Source organism: Symphodus melops (genome assembly GCF_947650265.1).
Source record: "Symphodus melops genome assembly, chromosome: 2".
In the NCBI taxonomy this organism is placed as follows: Eukaryota; Metazoa; Chordata; class Actinopteri; order Labriformes; family Labridae; genus Symphodus; species Symphodus melops.
The window spans coordinates 18,643,846-18,663,934 of NC_136692.1; the positions used below are offsets into that span (position 1 = coordinate 18,643,846).

The 20,089-nt window shown below is 37.6% G+C and overlaps 1 protein-coding gene across 1 annotated transcript in view; it reads right to left on the reverse strand.

Annotated features, from left to right (window-relative positions):
- Positions 1–493: 493 nt before the first annotated feature.
- dnah6 (dynein, axonemal, heavy chain 6) overlaps positions 494–20,089 on the reverse strand; it is a 58,611-nt gene continuing 39,015 nt past the window's right edge. Inside the window, exons 59-82 of the mRNA XM_079336848.1 lie at positions 19,700–19,896; positions 19,213–19,416; positions 17,833–17,958; positions 17,525–17,689; positions 16,023–16,090; positions 15,704–15,884; positions 15,268–15,447; positions 14,865–15,098; positions 13,127–13,262; positions 12,736–12,902; positions 11,978–12,168; positions 11,728–11,888; positions 10,790–10,878; positions 9,398–9,544; positions 9,078–9,216; positions 7,269–7,388; positions 6,506–6,627; positions 5,236–5,365; positions 4,159–4,286; positions 3,638–3,823; positions 3,022–3,094; positions 2,739–2,890; positions 928–1,150; positions 494–669 (exon numbers count right to left, since the gene is read on the reverse strand). Of these exons, the coding sequence (XP_079192974.1) occupies positions 566–669; positions 928–1,150; positions 2,739–2,890; positions 3,022–3,094; positions 3,638–3,823; positions 4,159–4,286; positions 5,236–5,365; positions 6,506–6,627; positions 7,269–7,388; positions 9,078–9,216; positions 9,398–9,544; positions 10,790–10,878; positions 11,728–11,888; positions 11,978–12,168; positions 12,736–12,902; positions 13,127–13,262; positions 14,865–15,098; positions 15,268–15,447; positions 15,704–15,884; positions 16,023–16,090; positions 17,525–17,689; positions 17,833–17,958; positions 19,213–19,416; positions 19,700–19,896 (3,623 nt within the window). The 3' untranslated portion in view covers positions 494–565. The remainder of the gene's footprint in view (positions 670–927; positions 1,151–2,738; positions 2,891–3,021; positions 3,095–3,637; positions 3,824–4,158; positions 4,287–5,235; positions 5,366–6,505; positions 6,628–7,268; positions 7,389–9,077; positions 9,217–9,397; positions 9,545–10,789; positions 10,879–11,727; positions 11,889–11,977; positions 12,169–12,735; positions 12,903–13,126; positions 13,263–14,864; positions 15,099–15,267; positions 15,448–15,703; positions 15,885–16,022; positions 16,091–17,524; positions 17,690–17,832; positions 17,959–19,212; positions 19,417–19,699; positions 19,897–20,089) is intronic.

The window sequence follows — 20,089 nt, forward strand, 5'->3', positions numbered from 1 at the left end:
GAGTCTGTGTGGCCCCTCTTCTCTTAGTTCTTGTCATATTTTTCACTTAGCTTTCTTCTCTTATCATTAATTCTCATTTTCTGGCCGAGGAGGAATCAATTAGAAACTTTGTTGGGAGAGCCACAAGATTAAGCTGTCGCCATGACAACTGCTAACTCAGAAGTCAGCCATGACTTTTTAAGAGCTATATTTAATAAGACATCATCACTCAGTGACACAAATTGGACACAACATTTTTTTTCTACCTTAGCCTAATTGTACATTAAAATTCCCCAGTCCAAGTCATCATGGCTTTCTCAACTGGTTGGTTGGAGCACTTTTATATCATCATTTTTATTAAATGTGCTCAACAAATGACTTTTTGTTTGTTGCTAAAACTGGTATTAAAAGCTCATAAGGGTTTGCACAAGGAATTTAAAGTACCAGTAAGTGTGTTTTCAGCTTAAATAATGTTGGTGTAAAGCTGTATAAATAATTCCATGAAAGCTTCAAATTAATTCAAGGTATCACATAGAGGCATATGTTTTAGTTGCATTCAGCATTCCACTTTTTCCTTATTACAGATTTAGTCATCCAACTGGCACAGGAGAGCAGAGCCTTTGGAAATCCAATAGTCACTGGGTCTCGTGGATGGAAGCATAACTGTCACAACATAATTAGTCGAGTGACCTGAAATGAGATATAAATGAATGGTGTTAAGAGTAGACTAACTAATAAAAGTCACAGTGCTTTTTTGTAAAATTATTGTTTTGGAAATGAAAGACAAGAACTACGGATGGTCGAGGTAAATTTACATAAACTTACAACACAATGTTCTTAAGCCTAAAACTGTACCTAAACCTTCAGTATAAAGAATGACACATCTTGCCTTTATATACAAAAATAAGAAGGGTATTTATAGAGGCGGGTGTAGGGATCTTGTAGTACCTGTAGTTGACAGGGTCCCTGCTCTGACAGAGGTTTTGTAAAGAGGAGAGTGATAAAGGTCAGGTTCCGGCACATAGTTTTGCTGTGGCTCAAAGTGCACCACTGGCAGCATTGAGTTCATCACTCTTGGTAATGCGTCCTCAATCACCATGTTGTCATCATCCCAGCGACTAGAATCCATGAACATTCCATGCACTAGCACACCATTCTCAGGCTCTGGTAACTGTAGTTTCCACAAATGAGATAAAGGAATGATCAATGAGAGATACACGTCAACAATATGTTAATATCCTTTTTAATTTCTCTCTCCTGAGTTAATATACTTAGCGATATAGACAGTACACTTTCTCATTTGCCATTGTCTGACAGCCAGTGTCCTGCAAGCATTAACTACAAAACACAATATTTTGTGTTTGTGTTTGTTGCAATTTCCTTTGGATTCAATTTTTATTAGTTGCAAAAGTGCAGAGGTGTTTTTTTTAAAAGTTCTTATCCTTTTCTCAAATGTTGACCGCCTGAATTGAAATTGAAATTTTCTGATAGTCAGAACTATGACTTTAAAGTCAGAATTCTGAGTCGGAAAAAGGACAAAAACTCAGTTTCTTATCCTCTTCAATACAAAAAAGTCTGCAGTTTGGATGATTGTGTTTTGAGATTATTCCAGTATTGTAAATTAGTTAACATCGTATCTCAAGTGACTTGGTTGATATGTGCAAAAGTGTTTGTGAGTTGCTTCATATATGGGGATTTTTCTTATTTAATCAGGGGAAAAAAAATTGTAAAATAAATGATCATTATATTTTCTCAGTGTCCCTTATAAAAATTTGTTTGCATAGTTGTGTTTTTTGGGGTCAATTTGACTCCGCGCTATGTAGCAGAATATGCACCTATCATAGTTATGGCCCAAAGCACTGACAGTGCAAAGGAGTAAGGAGTATTTTTAGGTGGAGTTTATTTATTTTTTCTTCCGCGACTTTGCCACCATTATTTGAGTGCCTGAATGTGAACAAAAATTCACCTAAATGTTTAAGGTCATCGGGTATGGTGAAAAATTTTATATTTTTGTAAAAAATGGTCGCAAAATGGCTCAAACGCTTTCCCCATACAGACGCGTTGCTTGCCGCAAACAACGCCTTGCCTCGCAAACAGGAAGTGGTTTTTTTTGAGGGGCTTAATATTGTCATAGACTCACCAAACGTCACACACATGATTCCAGTCGGAAAGTAAAACTTATCATGTGGGTATAATGAGTGGGCGTGGCTAAATGGCTCAGTATCTATTTGCAAAATTTCACGGAAATGCAGCTTCTCCTACCTCCTCCTGTTAGCAGGAGCAATAGCTACTAGAAAAGCTCAGTCCCTAGCCATCCTCGTTGAACATATGTGGTGTGACATCACAAGACAAAGACGTCACTGATCAAGACCCATTGGCTCGATGTAGCACAAGGTCCTACATAATTAAATATATGAACCCCATAAAGTGCATAATGTGGGACCTTCAAATCAAGGTTAACACTTAGTGCTTCCATTGTCATCAAAATGAATCCAGGCCCAACCAGATATGCTTTTAACCTCAGCCTTGGCGCATCAGATTTTGATTGTGAATAAGAATCAATGAATGTGACTTTTATTGTAAAAGCACTAAAGAGGACTACCAATATTTTTTTTAATTTAGCACTTACAGTATATAACTTTTATTTCAAATGTAAAAAAATGAGTTTTTTTAAAGAGTCATTTCTTGTTTTAAAGCACTTACTACATTTACCAGAATCCTAAAACATCTAACAACAGGCACACAGCTCCTTCAACTACCTTCTCATCCATTTCCAGTTCAGCGTTGTGAGACAGAGTGCTAAGAGCCTCACAAACTGCTACCTGATCTCTGTACACTGAAATCATGTTGAAGCGGAAGTTGAGCTCATCAATGGGGAAATTATAGTGCCTGGCATGATTCTGAAGCACCCCTACAGGCCAGGAGACACAAGTGAATATTAAAAACATCGGTCATCATAAAATCGTTTCAAACTAAATTGTAAAATTCGTAATGTTTTTGTATTCTTAGAAAACCAAGCTATTTTTTGCTGCAGGGAGTTACCAGTAAGAAAGCCCTGAGGAAAGAAGAATCCGGAGATCCAGAAAGATTTTGGTTGACCCTGTGTGATCCAAGTCTAGAAAAGAGAGAGAGTGAAAGAGGGAGAGATATAATTCAAGTATTTTTGTTAAGAAATGGCATTCATCTTAAAGGCATAGTGTTACCTTATGTGACTTGAAACAGACTATAGCATTGTCATCATAGAGCCACATATTCTACATTAACAATTGAAATTTCCAAGAATAATTAAATACTCTATCAAAGCTCCTCAATCCGAATTGAGGAATTTTGATGTGTAAATTGTAAGGGCTATATCAGACTATTAATGTCTTGACGTTTTGTCTGAACGTTGAATTAAGCTGTTGCTTAACCAAGAACAAAAACAAGGATACCGATCACCTTATAAACTAATGAAGCTCTCTGTCCTGTTTGTTGGCGTGTGTGTGTGTGTGTGTGTGTGTGTGTAAATTTTTGTATTTAGTATAATAAATGTTCAGTCTATGAATGATGTTAACCTTTCATTTTTTCCATGTTTTCAGAGATCTCTAGTGTGTTTACTTTTCTGTTATCTATACTGAAAAGGGGAACTTATATATGTGCATTTATTTGTCATACAAACCTGGATAAAAACAGTCCTGAGGGCTAGGTCTCTGACCCAAGAGGATAGGGGTTTGAGAGAAGGATAGGCAGAGTTTGCCCAGTAGGTGGGAACCTGGTTGTTAAGGAAGCTTGTGTATATGCGGTCCATCTCCTCTGACATCACAACCAGACCTGCTATTGCCTTTTGCAACGTGATAAGAGATATCTGGGCACACACAAAAAAAGTTATGCATCACAATAAGGTTGCAAAAGGGGCAATGAAGCTTTATAAAAATGTTGAGTCTATTGGATATATGCAACACACACACTATATAAAAACATGGTAACTTAATATATAGGAGTATCGTATGTTCATTTGTTTATTGTGCATTTATTGACTTCCGCAGGTCATTTCTTTGTTTTAAAAAGTATGATTTAACTTGCAGTATTTGCAAATGAAATTAGACTTAAAAAATGAATTCCAAAGCTATTGGTTAGTTACACAACTTCAATTATATGTATGAAAAGTGAATGTTAGAGGGTCACAGTTATGTATGTCACCCTAAGCACTCTCAGCAGGTTGTTGAATCGATCTGTCTCCTGGCTCAAAACAGTTGTCAGTGAGTTAAGGCAGCCTTTTTCGTCTCGGACAAACAGAGTTTCCAGGGCCTCGTCCATGTCCAGACGCTCTGCAAACATGGACAGAGAAAACATAGCATAAGACAATTCATTTTACAAAATAGTTCCTACATATTTTCAGTTTTAGAATTCCATTTAAAGGCAGCAGTTTATGGTGGCTCTTCCAATTATGAAGAACATGAAGAAAATTCCTAAGAATAATCCTGGCTGCTACCAAACATTATGTTAATAATAACCTAGTTGGAGCATGTATAGAGTATGCAGAAACTATCTTAAAAGTTGACATTATCAAACAAATCATTGTCATTAGCATCATCATCATCATCATCATCAATCGAGATCATCCTTATTAAGGTCGTAGGTATTCTTGAAAGAACTGGGACTTTAGTTTTTCTTAAAACTGCAAAGAGACTCTGCAGAGCGAATGGAGAACCCTGTTGTGAAGGTAGGATCATTGGCAGAGTCTAATGGGCATGAGGGAGTGGAGACCTGGATCATGAAAACATTTCCTGCCAAAAGTCTTCTCTAATATCACTATTAAGGTCCTTAATCCATATTTATCTTCACATTCCATAAAATCAAATGCGATGGGGAATTAAAAAATTCTGAATTAGCAGTCTCTATACATCATTAACTTCACAAATCCCTTTCTGTAGGACAAGTATTCTATAAAAAAAAGTCTTTTCACCTTTACTAATGAACAGATTATTGAAGAACGACGAGCAGCTTTGTTTAAACGGTGAACCCCCCCAGAATCTTATGGGCCCTTGTCTGTGCTCATTGCACACTCAAAAACTCAAGTTTTGTAATATTAAGTTTCCTCCTTACCCCCTTCTTAATAATCCCCACCCCACAGCCATATAAATAGAGAATATGTTTTCTACTTCTAAACACAACATAAAGCCAAAATATTTCATAACAAATACTCAAAATGGAATTTCCTGATTCTTTATTGATTACACCCTATTGGGGAGTATTTATGTATAACTATGTACGTACCAGGTAGCTTAGCTAGGATGGATTCAGCAAGCTCACAGACAATGTCATCATTACTTTTTGCTCCATGACAGGCTGATGAGCGAGGATTGACATCCAGTATGGTGTTAATTAGAGTCACAGTTTCCTGGCGCTGTTAAGGCAAACAGATAAAACACAAGCAACAATGAATGAGCAGCTCCAGATTTATCATGAAGAAGCCCATGAATAGCAGAATGTATTTTTTGTTAATTTGATGAAAAATCCATGAGTAATGTTGCCCTTAAGAACAATAGTGGACCCAAACTATGCTAGAAAAGCGCAGATTTAGATTTCATGATTTCAGAGTTCCACTTTAATTTTTCTGTTTTTAAAAAAAAATAAATTTAATTGTGGCAATTCACAGACTTACAGAAAGATAGGCAGAAAGAATGGCAATAGAATTTAAAATATATTTACTGGTTAAGTGTATTTACTGGTTCAGATGCCATTAGTAAGTGTTTTGTATTATTTGCATTCTTTGTTGGATTACCTGTGCTAAATGTACCCTGTTTATTTCACAGAGGGATGCATGGTCTTATAACTTAATACTTCATTTACAATGAAGCAGGCTGTGTAGTTAATGGATAAGTCAGGTTAGCTGGCAGGTTCTCTTTATTGATTCTTGCACATTATATTGGTTGGAGTAAAGTTACATTGTGTTATTTATTAAGATTGTGATTCATTTATCAGAGTAGCTGTTTATTTGTCTTGGTTGTTTAAAACTATTTTACGTCTTTCACGGTATTTCAATTGGGGCAATTAACGCCCAATTTGGGGTTCATTAAAGTAACTGAAATCTCATTTGATCATATTTACTGTTGACATGGAACAATTAATGCAGAAGTTCAAATGACAACTAATTAAAGAAAGTAACTCTGATTTTGTTTAAACTATAAAATGTAAAGGACTGAAAAATGTCTATAATTCAGATTAATTTAATTGTTATATTAACCCAATTTGTTGTTTTAATTTGTTGTTTAAATGGAAATAATAAAATGAAGGATGCTCATGTATGTTTAATTATTTGAAATTTGAGATAGACCATTTAGCATGTTTTATTTTCTTAAAGACTCCTGATGGATTGTTCAGTAATATGTAAGAATAAATGTCGTGAAAAATATATTCAAGGAAAGGAATTTCAGTTGTAAAGCGTCCTCTGTGATCTTCCAGGCCTTATCAAGTCAACAAAACATTGGATAAAAAACAAATCCAAAGACTTGACACTTTGTAAAATTATATTTGTGGTTCTTACCTGGAAGGCCAAGTTGGCATTCTCATGCATGCCAAAAACTTCAGGGTCATCTATGATAGGAAGACTTTCAATATATGTCTTATATTCTTCAAGTTTATCTGTCTCTGGGTTGTAGTAGAAACCTTAAACACACAAGTCGATAAACTCTAAAAAACAATAATTCCATGAACATGCAGACAAACACACTTCTGTAAACAAAACATTATATATCCCATAATATTCGTACAAGTTTCTGTTATTTTGTCTGCACCCTTTAAAAAAAAAGTTGGAAAGGAAGAAGGGGAGTAGGCCGCACTCACACTATCCATATCGTGCCTAAGCAAACTTTCTATCCCTGAAGTCCAGAGCGTTGGAGGTGTGCCTCGGCTTGGTACAGTTTGTGTACAAAACAAGCATTTGTACACAACGTGGACAGCCTTCATTATCGATGCATCTCGGAGTGTTATGGGTTTATCTGACTTAATTGACTAAAATAAGCCACAGAGGCAGTAAAGTAGATGCCATTTCCTTAGTATTTTTCTCCAATGTGCTGATGACGACTCAACCGTGTGTCACTTTTTTTCTCGAGTCTGCTTGTCTTGTAAACTGAGAACACTTTGTACTTATGTAAAGCCATGCATTTGATATATTATAATGTTATATACAATTGGAAACTTTGCTCAGGCCTGGTTAGTCTTGGAGCAGTGTGAGAGCAGGCCAGAGGGGCAATCCTGTTTAAGCACTGTATAGTACCACTTTGTATAGTGTGAGTGCAATAAAATACCTGAGGGGGAGAAGGTATAGTCAGGCTTAAGTGTTTGAGGTGAGAAGAAGTCTTTAAGGATTGTCTTGAGACAGCGCTGGTCCCAAGCATCTGTCACTCGGCCTCCATATGTAATCTCAGCTGGAAGAGACACAAACCACTAAAGGTTAAGGAGATCCAGGGGAAAGCAGTTTGAGTTCAGGACAGATTGGAAAACAGCTTTAAATGAGAGTGAAACACTTCATTTTCAGCACTGAAAGTTACTTTAAGTACAGTAGTATTTCACTTGAGGTTACAAACAGTCTAGTTTCTTGTTTGTATTTTTCTCCTTTTCCTTGCCAAGAGGTCAACAATGATAACTTAATGTCAAGATAAAGTGAGCCTTCAAAAAAGACAGAAACCATCAGTAAAATGCCAAAGTCAGACATTTCAGAAATGCAGAGATAAAAAGGCTCAAAACCAAACTTGCACACTATACTTATTTATTATTTTAGCTGTGAAATGTTTTTCAAAAAACATTGAGGAAAAACATAAAATATAATATAAAGAGGCAAAGTGATGATTGAAGAAAAACATTACCTACATTTTGAACAACTATGGTAAACATTACTTACTTTATTACTGTATTTATTCAAATGCTATTCCTACAAGATACAGTAAATGTAAACATCTTGTGAACCAGATATTCTCACTTCAGCCACTCTTTTTACTGTTGGCTTGTTCCAGTCTGAGTTCCCTGTTAAGACCTGGTTCTAGGATGGACACACAATTTCACAACGAGGTGATAGGTTGCTAAATGAGCTGCAACTGGATGTCTTTCCCAATTTCTGTCAGTTGGCACAGTTTCCCATGAGCAGTCCGTGATGGTTCCCTGTCCTGAGTACCTAGAGAATGCTTGCAGGACCACTAGCTGTTTAGCCGTCTAACTAGCTTAGTTTTTTCATCAGGAATCTCTGCCAATCACAGACCAAATGACCCTCTCCCTCTATTTCTAAACTCTTTCAGGATATTTTAACAATAAAGTTGGACATTTTATATTCTGTTTCTGCAAAGAGAAATGACAGGGTCCTGAAACAGACAGATTTTCTTGGCAAAGACACCCGCAGGTATTCAAAACTAATTCCTGTGCCCTTCTTGATCTGTTTAGTCTAATCTAAAAAAGATCGCCCATGTTGCTACAGTACATTATACAGTCTGTAAAACAGAATCTGTGTGTTTGTCGTTCTATTGTTTGAGACATGTTTAAAGTCTTCCTAGAAAGAAACATACTTTTTTTTTTTTAACTACAAATCATGTAAAGTAATTCATGGATTGCTTAAACATGTGTCACGATTTTGTTTTGGTCAGTATGACTACAAAAATGTGAACGTAAAGTAACTCTTTAAACTAATTAAAATATACATTCAGTAAAATAAATTAATGAATATGTTTCATAAACAAGAATAAAAATGTTATAAGAATTAATAAGAATTTACAAATGCATTGACTAAATGTATTAAATAACCATAAAAAATGCAGCATGTGCTTTACTTACTCCATGCAATAGGTCTTTAATCTGTTTATGTAAGTTCTGCTTGGTGTATTGAGGAGAAACGTTTTCTGTTGTATATCATTTTTGTTCTGGTTACTGTATGTAAGAGCCACGATATTATGGTTTTTAGGGTCTTGTTGAGGACTGGTCAGTAAGTTGGTTAACATTAGAAACCATTTTTTGACCTTGTGGTCATGTATTCCATACCCAGGTATGAAGCCCTGCATTTACAAGTATAACCATTTAGATAAACCTTCATGCAAACATAAACACTTATCTTTGTGTGGAAACTTTCCTACCAGTTATGAAGATGAGAGCGTCCCAAGGGATGGTGCCGTCTTTGCAGTAGAGGTTGAGGTTAAGCAAAGCACACTCCCTGTCACTGTCAGTAAACTCGTAGCCGATGTTCCAACCAAGAGGGCCAAACTTTTTCCGCTCCTTATACACATGCAAGTCAAATATATATATTAGAAAAAGCATAGAATAACATTCACATGCGTGCCCTTTTAAGCAAAGCAAACTGAAACAAAAGCACAACGAACGCAAGAGAGCAAACATGTTCAGGCATCAAAGCAGTAATGATTAGTCTTTTTTAAAGGTTTTAAACACAATATTTAACCTGGATTATTGCATGAAAAAAGCAGATTCCAAAGACGATCTTCCTCCACTGGCTTCCCAGGATGTGGTCTTCAAAGAAGCTGCTGGAGATCTCAGTGAAGGCGCGTCTCAAATTGGCACGAAGGCCTTTAGGGGGCTCATTAGTCACCTGGCGGAAGCAACAACACAGAGGCACACATAACACGATGGCTGATCGTTAGACGATATGAGTTTGGCTTTGGCTACCAAATTCCTTGGATAGCCTTGTGGTCATGGTCCTGCTACACATTAAGGCAGTCAGTTAAAATGATGACTTATTTTTAACACCAGTTTTAAAAGTGCTTTATCTGAGCTGTATTAGTGGTCTTATTATCATTTGAAATATTTACCAGAGCAACATCAGCAACCAGGTGACTTAATTTACAATTACCCTTATGAGGCGGCTGTTGCTCAGTAATAAAGTCGGTCGACCAACTCTACCCTTGGGGATCAGAGGTAGAGTTGGCCAACTCGGAATGTGTAGAGCTACTTCCTGCAACCCCATGTCCAATGTGTCCCTAGGCAAGACATTTAACCCCAAGTTGCGACTGATGTTTTGACGGTAGTGGTGGCGTATGAAAGTGCACTACTGTATACAGTACAAGCTCAAGTTCATTTACGACAGTCAGCATTACAGCAATTCTCTTACATGGAACCTTTTGAATACTTCATTGAGATCTGTAGGATTCATCTGCAGGTCAGCTAATCAAAACATGTGTTAACATTTTCAAGCAGCTAGAGCTTGGCAAAAAAACTTTTTGGCACACAGAAAATTAAACATTTGCTAACATAATCTTTTGAGATCTTGAGGATGGCTGCAGAAGTCACAGAAGTCACATACACAACCGTTCAAAAATGCCTTTTTTTTTTACAGCAGAAATGTTAACGGCCTGATTAAAAGTGTAAATGTCTTTTAATAGATCATGTCAGTATCAGCACACACTGTATGGGGGTATAGATGTTATGAAAGACAAGAGTTATGTATTATTAGATACGTGGCTGACCTGACTGATAGGGCACAGTGTTTATGTCTCACCAAAGATAAGACAGTTCAGGCTTTTACTTGGAAAAATTACTGGATGCATGTCATGTTAGATGCATGCTGAGTGCAGAGTAAAATATACTTCTGTACAGTGTTTAGCAACACTCAGGTGGTTAGAAGCTGTGCTATTTCTTCAGAGTAAGCTATGCTCACATTCTCCTTCAGGAGCTGCAAATTGCTTCTTTCAGTTCACCACTGACCAAAAACATCACCACATTCAAAGAGTGCATTCACTCAGGGCATTTAAGGCTTTGAAAACCACCACAGTCTAGAAGCTATATCAGATCTTTAACAACTATAACTTTATCTGTGTTTGTGTGCACATGTCCTTACCTTGACAGAGTTTTGAAGCACTGTTACTGGAAAAACTTTTGTAGGCATGGAACTAAGAAACAAACGGAAATCCCCATGGATTGATGTGTCTATAGTAGAACAAAGAGGAACATTAATCAAAGCCTCCCGAGAGGCAAAATATACAAGAGAACTTTGATTTAAGGAGTTTTTCACAGATACAAATTACTGAGTAAAAAATAATGAACAAAACATTGTTTTTGTTCATTTGTGTCCTTTGAAGAGTAATCAAGTCATGTTGTCTGTTAGATCAGGTTTTCCCTTTATCAAGTTGCAGATTAAAAGACTGTAAGAAGAAACGTGTTAAACAAATGACCCAAATGATAGAACTTCTTTGTCCTGCTTTTTCTATTTTTATCATGTAGTAGTAGAGATATTGTATATCTGCTTGGTTTAGTCATGTGAATGCTCAATCAAAGGCAAAAAATAAACAGGCTCATACTGACAGCCAGGGACTCAATCAACATCCCAGCCACAGAATATTCTTCAACCATTCTCAGGCAGACAAACAAATCAGATGTTCTCCATCTTCAATACAAATTCCTTCTCCTCCTCTCCTCAAGCTTAGCTGGGTAACCGTACTTACCGTTTTATTATTTTGGAGATTTTACGATGATGTAAAATGGCCTTGTGCAATTGATTTACGGATGTATGTATTGTAACTGAAGATATATAATGTATGTCAGTTGAAAGGGAAGACGGTAAAGATTTAATGTTAAAAAGTACTGTACACACATGTAAAGGACAGGATGGGCAGGGAGTTAAGGACAGTTTTTACAGCCATAGTCTTATTTCTGTGAACAACAGCTTTGAGTCCTAAATATCTCGACAGCCCAATATCAAAAAGAGCCAAAGGAGTCAAAAGGCTCTGCCCTTATTAAACAATTTAGAACTGCACTGTTTCTATGCTGTTTTAGTACCAGGCTCAGTGAAGGTCTTGATGAGCTCCTCCATGTCTAACATCCAGGAGACAGCCAGATGACAGTTCTGCAGAAAGACCCAGTTTCCACTATTAAGGGCTTCAAGGACCATCTTCTTTGCTATTGGCCCCTGGCCTTGACCCAATGAGATGGAATCCACCCTGAGAGACAAGGATAGATGAAAATACCCAAGTGATCATGTGTAAACAACTGTTAGAAAGCGTATCTGTCATATTGGTCTTTGTTTTACCTGTCAAGATAACCTCTATCTTTAGCAAAGCGCTGGAAGGCACCCATTGGATCTGAGCCTGTGCTAAGAATGAAAACCAGTGGTCTGGAAGGGGACATATCATTGTAGAGGCTTGCCAGGTCAACTGGAGGGTTTTCCACAAACTGTTTCCCCAAGCTGACAATCACGAACTCTGTTGCTGCAAACACCACCTAGACAAAAAAAAAAGAAAAAAGAAGAGGAGTTCAGGTGATGCAAAAGCTTTTTCAACACTGTGGACCCTGGTGCTTGTATTTTCACACACAGCAAGCAATGTCCAGACTGCCATGGAAATGATCAAGATTTGACTCCACACGATAAGACTCCTTAGACACAGATGGCTTATGGTGACGAAAGTGGATACGTAAGATGAGAAGGCCAACTCATCGAGACATGATTCAACATCACACCTGTGATTCAGTGTCATGCTCAAACACAACTGCCAGACATTTCCAAAGGCTCCGCATATATTCAGAAAGAGATGATCATTGTCAGGGTCGTGCCACATTGACACACCTAGAATCATGTGTGACATCTAGGAGCTTGGAGTGAACAACAAGTTCTCCCAAACATCCTTGTTGATACCAGGAAGAGCTGTTGACACTCTAGACAAAGCTGAACTGTGTCAGGTCTGCCTGACATCATCAACAGTTCAGGGGTTTTGTAAAAGGCGCTTCAGAAAAGTGACAAATGCAAAAGGATGTAAAGAGTCTTTTTCAATTGCCTTCATTGGGGCTTACCTTCTCTTCCATGAAGCTCTTAATGAGGACAAGCTTCTGAAACGACCCCAGTCTCTGATTCAAGTAGCCCCTGGTATCTTGCTGCCCACCTTTGGACTCCCCAAGAGGAAGCAAATCTGACACATAGCCATCCCAGTTCTTCGGGTTAATAGATGCTTGAAACCGTCCTACAGTAAAGAAGAGTTGATAACACAAACATGTTCAAATACTACTACTTTGTAGTGTATATGTGACTTGTGCCTTTGGAGAGAGGATAATGGTTATACTAAATTACACTGACAGTTAAAAATATGTGTTGTAAAAAGGTGTTTCATCAAAGTATTCATAAAAAGCTGTTATTCCCTAAATATGCTGATTCTTGCTATTCAGTATAACAATGATGTTGTGATACCTAGCTCTATCTGGAGGTTGGCTCTGGTGATTTCCTTGGAGATGTCTTTGAAGCAGGGCAATGAGTCTTCCAGCTCACAACAAGTCTTCCATTGAAAATCACTCAGCCATGGCACATCTGGCTGTTCAGCATAAACCTGGGAGGATAAGAGAAAGAAAAGAAGGAAATGATTACAGAAGAGGAGGAGATTGGAATATGTTGACAGGTAGACCTCAGTAGAGAGGAATGTAAAAAAGAATTGAAGGATCTTAAGAGACCAGTGGAACGGGATTCAGGACTTGATAGTACAAATTTCTGTGCATAATGTATGGCCTCAGTTGACAGTAGAATGAGGTTTTTTTTTTTCAAATAGAGGTTTGACATTCAAAGAGTAAAGGTAATGTGATTCTCCAGACCATGTATAGAAATATCTAAAGTGGGAAGGAATTTATGACACCTGTTGTACTGTAAATAATGGCTCCACACTGAACATTAAATTGTCTATCTTTCAGCCTGCACAGAGTCGCAGTGTTGTCTGTTAGATTAGAACCACGGCCGTGATATGCTGCGTTAGTATTATCCAGTCTGTTGATAGATTCAGCTTTAGGGACATTTATGTTATTCCACCCATCAGGACTGCTTCCACAGACTTTCATCGCGAAGCAAAGTTGCATATGCGATGTAGAGAGAGTAGGGATCCTCCGTGAGATGGTTGTTCTTTGAATGTCACATCACAGGGCACATTTATGTTGCAGTTCAGTTCAGTCAAAAAAAACAACAATGAAAAATGCAAATTGTAGTCCCTCTATAAGCCTTTCAATATCAGATTCACCAAAACATAAATATTTGACATTACAAAAAAAGATTTAAACTACTGATTTGTCTAATAACTAAACACATGTTATTGAAATCTCTTATTTGTTTTTACGTTTTATATAACATTACAAATACTGGCATTTGTATTATCATTTGACTGTTTACATTTTTTTTGAGGAAAGATTTTGTACATTACAGCAGGGATCGAATTAAACAGTGGTGTACGGGCAGCCGTTTTCTGGTGTACACCATGACTTCTTAAGTCACAGCTTGGTCAGAAGAACAACAGATTACTTGAACAAAAAATTCTGAAAGCACCTAAAATTTGTGATTGAACTACCTCACTTTAACTTAATCTGTATTCTGTTTATACTGTTCATCTTTAATTTATCTACATACTGCTTCCCTGGTGCAATATTCACAAGTGCCCTTGTCTGTTGATTGTCTGTCGTTCGTTATTTGTTTGTCTCGAATGTCTTCAGTTAAGTTTTGCTGCTAAGAATTTGTTTGTTTTTTTATATTCTATTTTTTTATTGCTGTTTTTTATTTAACTGTCATGTTTATTAAGCCCAGTGCTTTTTTTGTTTTTTTAATGCACTGCAGGTTTGCACTGTGGGTTGAAGGGATTGAAATTTCATCTGTGCTGTATGTTTAACATGGAGCATATTTGACAAATAAAGCCTACATACCGACCTACTTTATTCCATTATCGCATCTCTGTTAGAGTAATATTATTTAAGTCTTTAAAGACCTGGTATTTATAAAAGGAGTCACTCTCCAGAAGACATGGCTTCAATTCCACTTTTATATTCTGAATACACACTGTAACTCTTTTATATCAATTTATTTAAAATATGCATTTTGATTGCAAGAGGAAAATGGTACTGCTCCTTTATCTCGACTGGGAAATATTACAAGCTTTTGCTTTAAATTCCATGCTTACCTTTTCAAAGGATGGAGCTCCTCTCAGGAAGTGCTGCCATTCAGCATCAGAGATCTCGCCACGCTGCCTCATGACCTCTATACACAACATAAAGCTGTAGATAAGCTTGTGCTTTTCAAAGAGGCCACGGGACACATTGATGTATGAATTAAGCAAGATCTGATCCAGCAGGATTATGAGGCGCTCCTCTAATATATCGCTCTTCTCAGACGTTTCAATGGTAGAGTTGAAGAGCTGAGCGTGAAGAGATAAAATGACAGAAAGTTATTCACAAAATAATATTGAGTAGGAGGGAAAAAAATAAACAATGGGGACAGTTTCATTAATTGATTTAATTGGAGATTTTATATATTATAAATTGTCTGATATATTGTTTAAAATATATCAGGTTCCAAAACCTCACCTGTTTAAAGTATTTAAGGGAGAATTGGTACATTGGATCGATCTCAGAAAGACTGGCGATGACAAAATACAAGACTGATCCTCGGGTTGCCACAGGTCGGTAGCGTTCCCTAGCAGTGTTGATCATTAGCTCAGTGGCCTCTGCTTTCTCAAGGCGATTTTTTATGGTCTCTGACGTCAACTGCAATGTTTGAAACAGATATAAAATGATAATTACATCAGATCAATAAATCAAAAAACAGAATATGTTGCAGAGAAAAAACAAACAAACAACAACAAAAAACAAACAAACCGATAGAGGTAAAGAAGAAGGACAATTCCAAACACAGGTTTTCATGATCCATGTCGAAAACATATGATGTCTAATTCACCATCCAAATGGAGCAGAACAATAATAAGCATTATAAACAGTATAAGCTGCCTTATCTTGGATTTACCTTTGACTCCTGTAGGGTCTGAACCAGCTCCTCATTGTCAAGAATATTTCCCTCAGAATTGAAGAGAAGCTTAAGGATGCGGTCTTCAATATCTTTGAGCTGATTTCGGTCAGCATTTATGCTCACAACAAGCTCATTCCTCTGTTCCTCTAGATGTGGACTCTCCAGGCGCACCACATCACTGAAGAGATGACGAGGGTTTACAGGAAGATTATGTTTTTAAAGAGGGTTAGGAACATAAAATAAATAAAAAACAAATCTCAGTAGCAGTCACGGTACTGTAATATATTCATATTTGTGTCACAGTGCATGTATTTACCTCAGAAGTTGGTCCTCTAAGCCAGATTTGGTCACAGTGAAGTTAATAATTGTAACTTTGATACACACCTGAAGTGGAAAACAGAAATGCAGAGAGAAACAACGTGTACATGTGCACACACATACAGATTAACAGTGTTAATGTAGTCCCTTCAACATTCATTGACTGCTATAGGTGAACTAAACTGTTATTTGAATGTAACATTATTACTGCAGTGTTATTTAAATTTTGATGCATTTTTAAAATGGCTGATAAATAGGCTTTATAGACCACTGCTACATTGGGTTTGAGCTGTGGGTCAAGTCCACAGTTCTATAGCTGCTCAACCTGTCTGCTGCCTTTGACACACCGTATAATCCGCCTATCTCTTGTCTTTGAACTTGGCTTCTCAGGATCTGCCCTCTGTATGTCCTGCTGTCCTAACTCTCACAGAGATCTTTCAGAGTGTCTTTGAAGGGAGAAGTGTCCAAAGTGCACAATTTATCCACAGGGTTGGATCGAAGGTTAGTGCTTATTTCCCTTCTCTTGTCCACATACACCACCTCACTTGTTGCAATAATCCACTCTATTGGCGTTTCACACCATTGCTTTGCTGATGATAAACAGCTCTTCCTGTCACTCCGGCCAGATGACGTTACAGTCTCAGCGAGAATTTTGACATGCTTAACTAATTGATTAGTAGCCAACTTTAACTCAAACTCTCAAGACTGAGTTTCTTGACATCCCAGCCAGTCCCGCTATGTAACCACAGATCAATAGCTGGATTGGTAAAAACCAATTCATTCCCAAAAAGTCTGCCTGGAACCTAAGTGTCATGATTGATGACCAGCTAACATTTAGGATTCAAGAGGCCTTGATTGCCCAGCCATCTCAATTTGCCCTGTTCAACATCAGAAGACCAAACCTTATCTGTCAGAGCATTTTACTGAGCTCCTTGTACAGCCTCTTGTGATATATTGTATTGACTATTGCAACTCACTACGAGTCCTTCTACATGCACTCAAACTCCTGCAGATGATCCCAAATCCAGCAGGATGACTGGTCTTTAAAAGAGCACGTCACTCCATTGTTCATCTGCATCCACTGGTTCATGGTTATTGCTCGCATTAAATCTAAACCCTTCTGCTCGCTTACAAAACAACAAAAACAGCTCCTCCTTACCTACATTCTATCATCCAGATCTACACTCCCTCCTGCCCACTCTTCTCCACTTTCGCCTCCTTGTTCACCTTTGCTCGTACAAAGTCAGCAAGCTTTGCAAGTGACTACATCTCTAGATATTGTTTGATAACATGCCACACTTGATGTCATTAAAAAGATCCAAGCAGTACATTTGCTGCCATGGCAGACAACCACAACAGCTCTTTATGAATTTGCTTTTCCTAGACTGTAACTTTTATCTCAGATTGGAGGTGTAAAGAGGAGTGTTTGTGTTTGTCTTACTCAAATGACAAAACCCCCCCAAAAAACACATTTCTAAAAAGTGTGTGTACTGTTCTTACCTCTGGTAAGTAGTGCGGGTTCGCCATCTTAGTGGTCATGTAGAACCTGAAGTTTTTGTCATAGTCAATATCTGAATCTCCTAGTCTTATCAGAGTTCGTCCACCAGCTACGAATGTCTGCTTCAGCAGGATGGGCTCCAGAACTGGATCTAAAGTCTCCTTTAACTATACACACATGGTGCGAGAATGCAGAAATGTGAACACACAAATAGGACTACACAAGCCTGCAAAATAAAGCGTGTATAGTACGATTAGTACTAAAAAAAACTCTTTTTTTGTGTCAAAACCTTTTTTCATTGTGTTCCTACCTCCTCTAACAGTACAGGTATGCCCATTCTTATGGCATTCTCTAGTGTTCGGAGAAAGTTTTGGTCCGTCAGCTTGATCACCTTGAGACCATGCTTGGCCTCTCTGGAACGGATCCATCGGTTTGCCTGTAGGTCATGGACATTTGATAACGATCTGGATTATTTTTTATATCTTGTATACGAGAAAGGGAATTACTGTTAGATCTTGATGCAATAAAGGCTGACTCTGGCGATGGTAGAGAGAAGAGAAAGACTTTGAGAAATCCTGTTTCTAAGAGTTGTGTTAGGGTGTACTGGCATTTGTGTAAATGATTTGCTAGTAATGAAAAGGGTAATGCCAAAGGGATGTGCATCATTGGATTTTCTAGACAAAATTCAGATCATAGCCATCCTTCTCAGTGAGTCTTTAACTCCATTATTCAGTAAAACAGAGAATCTAAGATTATGTTGACTTGTACTTTGCAACACACAAGTTTAAGTTTTTTATTTTACAATCCCTCACCCTTTCAACTGTCAAGGGTTTTAACTCATTTATAAAAAACAAAACTCTACCCATTGCCAACAATACCACATTCATGAAACTTAAAAAGATGCAATAACCAAATAAGAAAACAAAACTAAAAAACCCCAAAATGATAGCAAAAAAAGGAGACTTAAATGTAGAACTATGGAAGGAAAAAAACCTTTAAAAACAGGTTTCAGAGTCACAATATAAAATTGGTTAAAAATAAATGGAAAAGTTGCCTTTATTAGCCTAACATTGGACTTTGTTTGAATCTACACCCGAAATACGCAACACAGAGGGCAGATTGGTTTTGACAAAAGAGAAAACAGACCATTTCATGTCAGAACTTGGGTTGGCTGAGTTGGCTGGTCTTTGCATGAATTAAGTTTGCTGTCGTCTAATGATTGAAAAAGTTCCCTGTGTGCTGTTTTAAGGGTCACAAGTACCGTACAGTTTTTCTGTAGTTGTCAGGTAGGTGATTTAAATATATGCCATTTATTATAAGGTCTGCGCTACAGCCAGGGTGTGTTCAACGGCAGCCACGACTTTCTGCCCTTGAGTTCGGAGGCATTTGTTTTGTACAGGTCAGCTAGACTGCATTGTTGATGTAATTTCTACCTTCTGCTATTCACCCTTACTGTGTTATAATTATAAACATATCAAATCATAGACATAGATTAGAAAGAACATTCATACTACCAAGACCAAAATGACTGATTGTGTGAAGGAGTATAAGGAGAGGCCTGACTCCTGAGTCCACATGACAAAATGTGTGAAGCAAAGGGTTAAATGGATAAACAGAAATTGACAGTCCTTCAATAATTAACTATTAATTATAGCTTGGATTGCTGCCTAAATATTAGTTGTTCCTTCACCTGATCCTGTGGGTCGATCATGAGAGGCCAGCGGTGTCCCTCAGTCACCAAGATCCCATTCTCAATAGACACAGTGTCACGCGGCAGACCCTCTGTGTTCCACTCCCGGATTATATATTGGTCACCCAGAATGTTGATCAGGTTGAAGCTGGCACTGATGGGGATGTTCAGTGTCTCACACTGTTTAATCCAGTGGTCAACAAGCTGGGAAAATGTGGCAAAAACACTTAAATAAGTACAGATCTTCTTTGTTTTTTCACATTTAGTTTGAAAGACGTTTTGTTTAAGATGTCATTTTAAATCTCTCGTCTTTCTGTCCAATGAATGTTATATTTTTCACTTTCTTGTTCTATCTTATGTTATATATCGATAACGTAAGATAATGGCGAATTTTGCACCATATAGCACCTATGTGCAAATCTAAAGTACATTCATACTTGACCTCTGTTATTTCTATAACATTACCTCTATTGCAGAATGTACCTACCAGCTGTCGATAATGGGAAGTGAACGCTCCATAGTAGGCCACACAAGCAGCTGCAATGAAGACATTCCCCACAACGTTAATAATCTCTTGCTCGAACAAGGCAACACTCTCCTTCCAGCGTACTTGTTCATCCCCTAGAGAAGAAGTAAGCTTTCCTGCCCTGGTCAATCGAACCTCTGTCAAAGCCATAGTGTTAACTTGAGGAAAGAGAATGGGTAGAAGAACACAAAAAAAAACAACATTAGTCAGGTGATGATGGCAGACTTTTAATAATTACTGAAAGAGATCAGATGAAACTTTCTGGTAAAAAGTGCTCCATCTTTACAAATTTACAAGAATTCATATAAAGTAGTTTATTGGATTTCAAACACAGGTACAACTCGGAAGTGT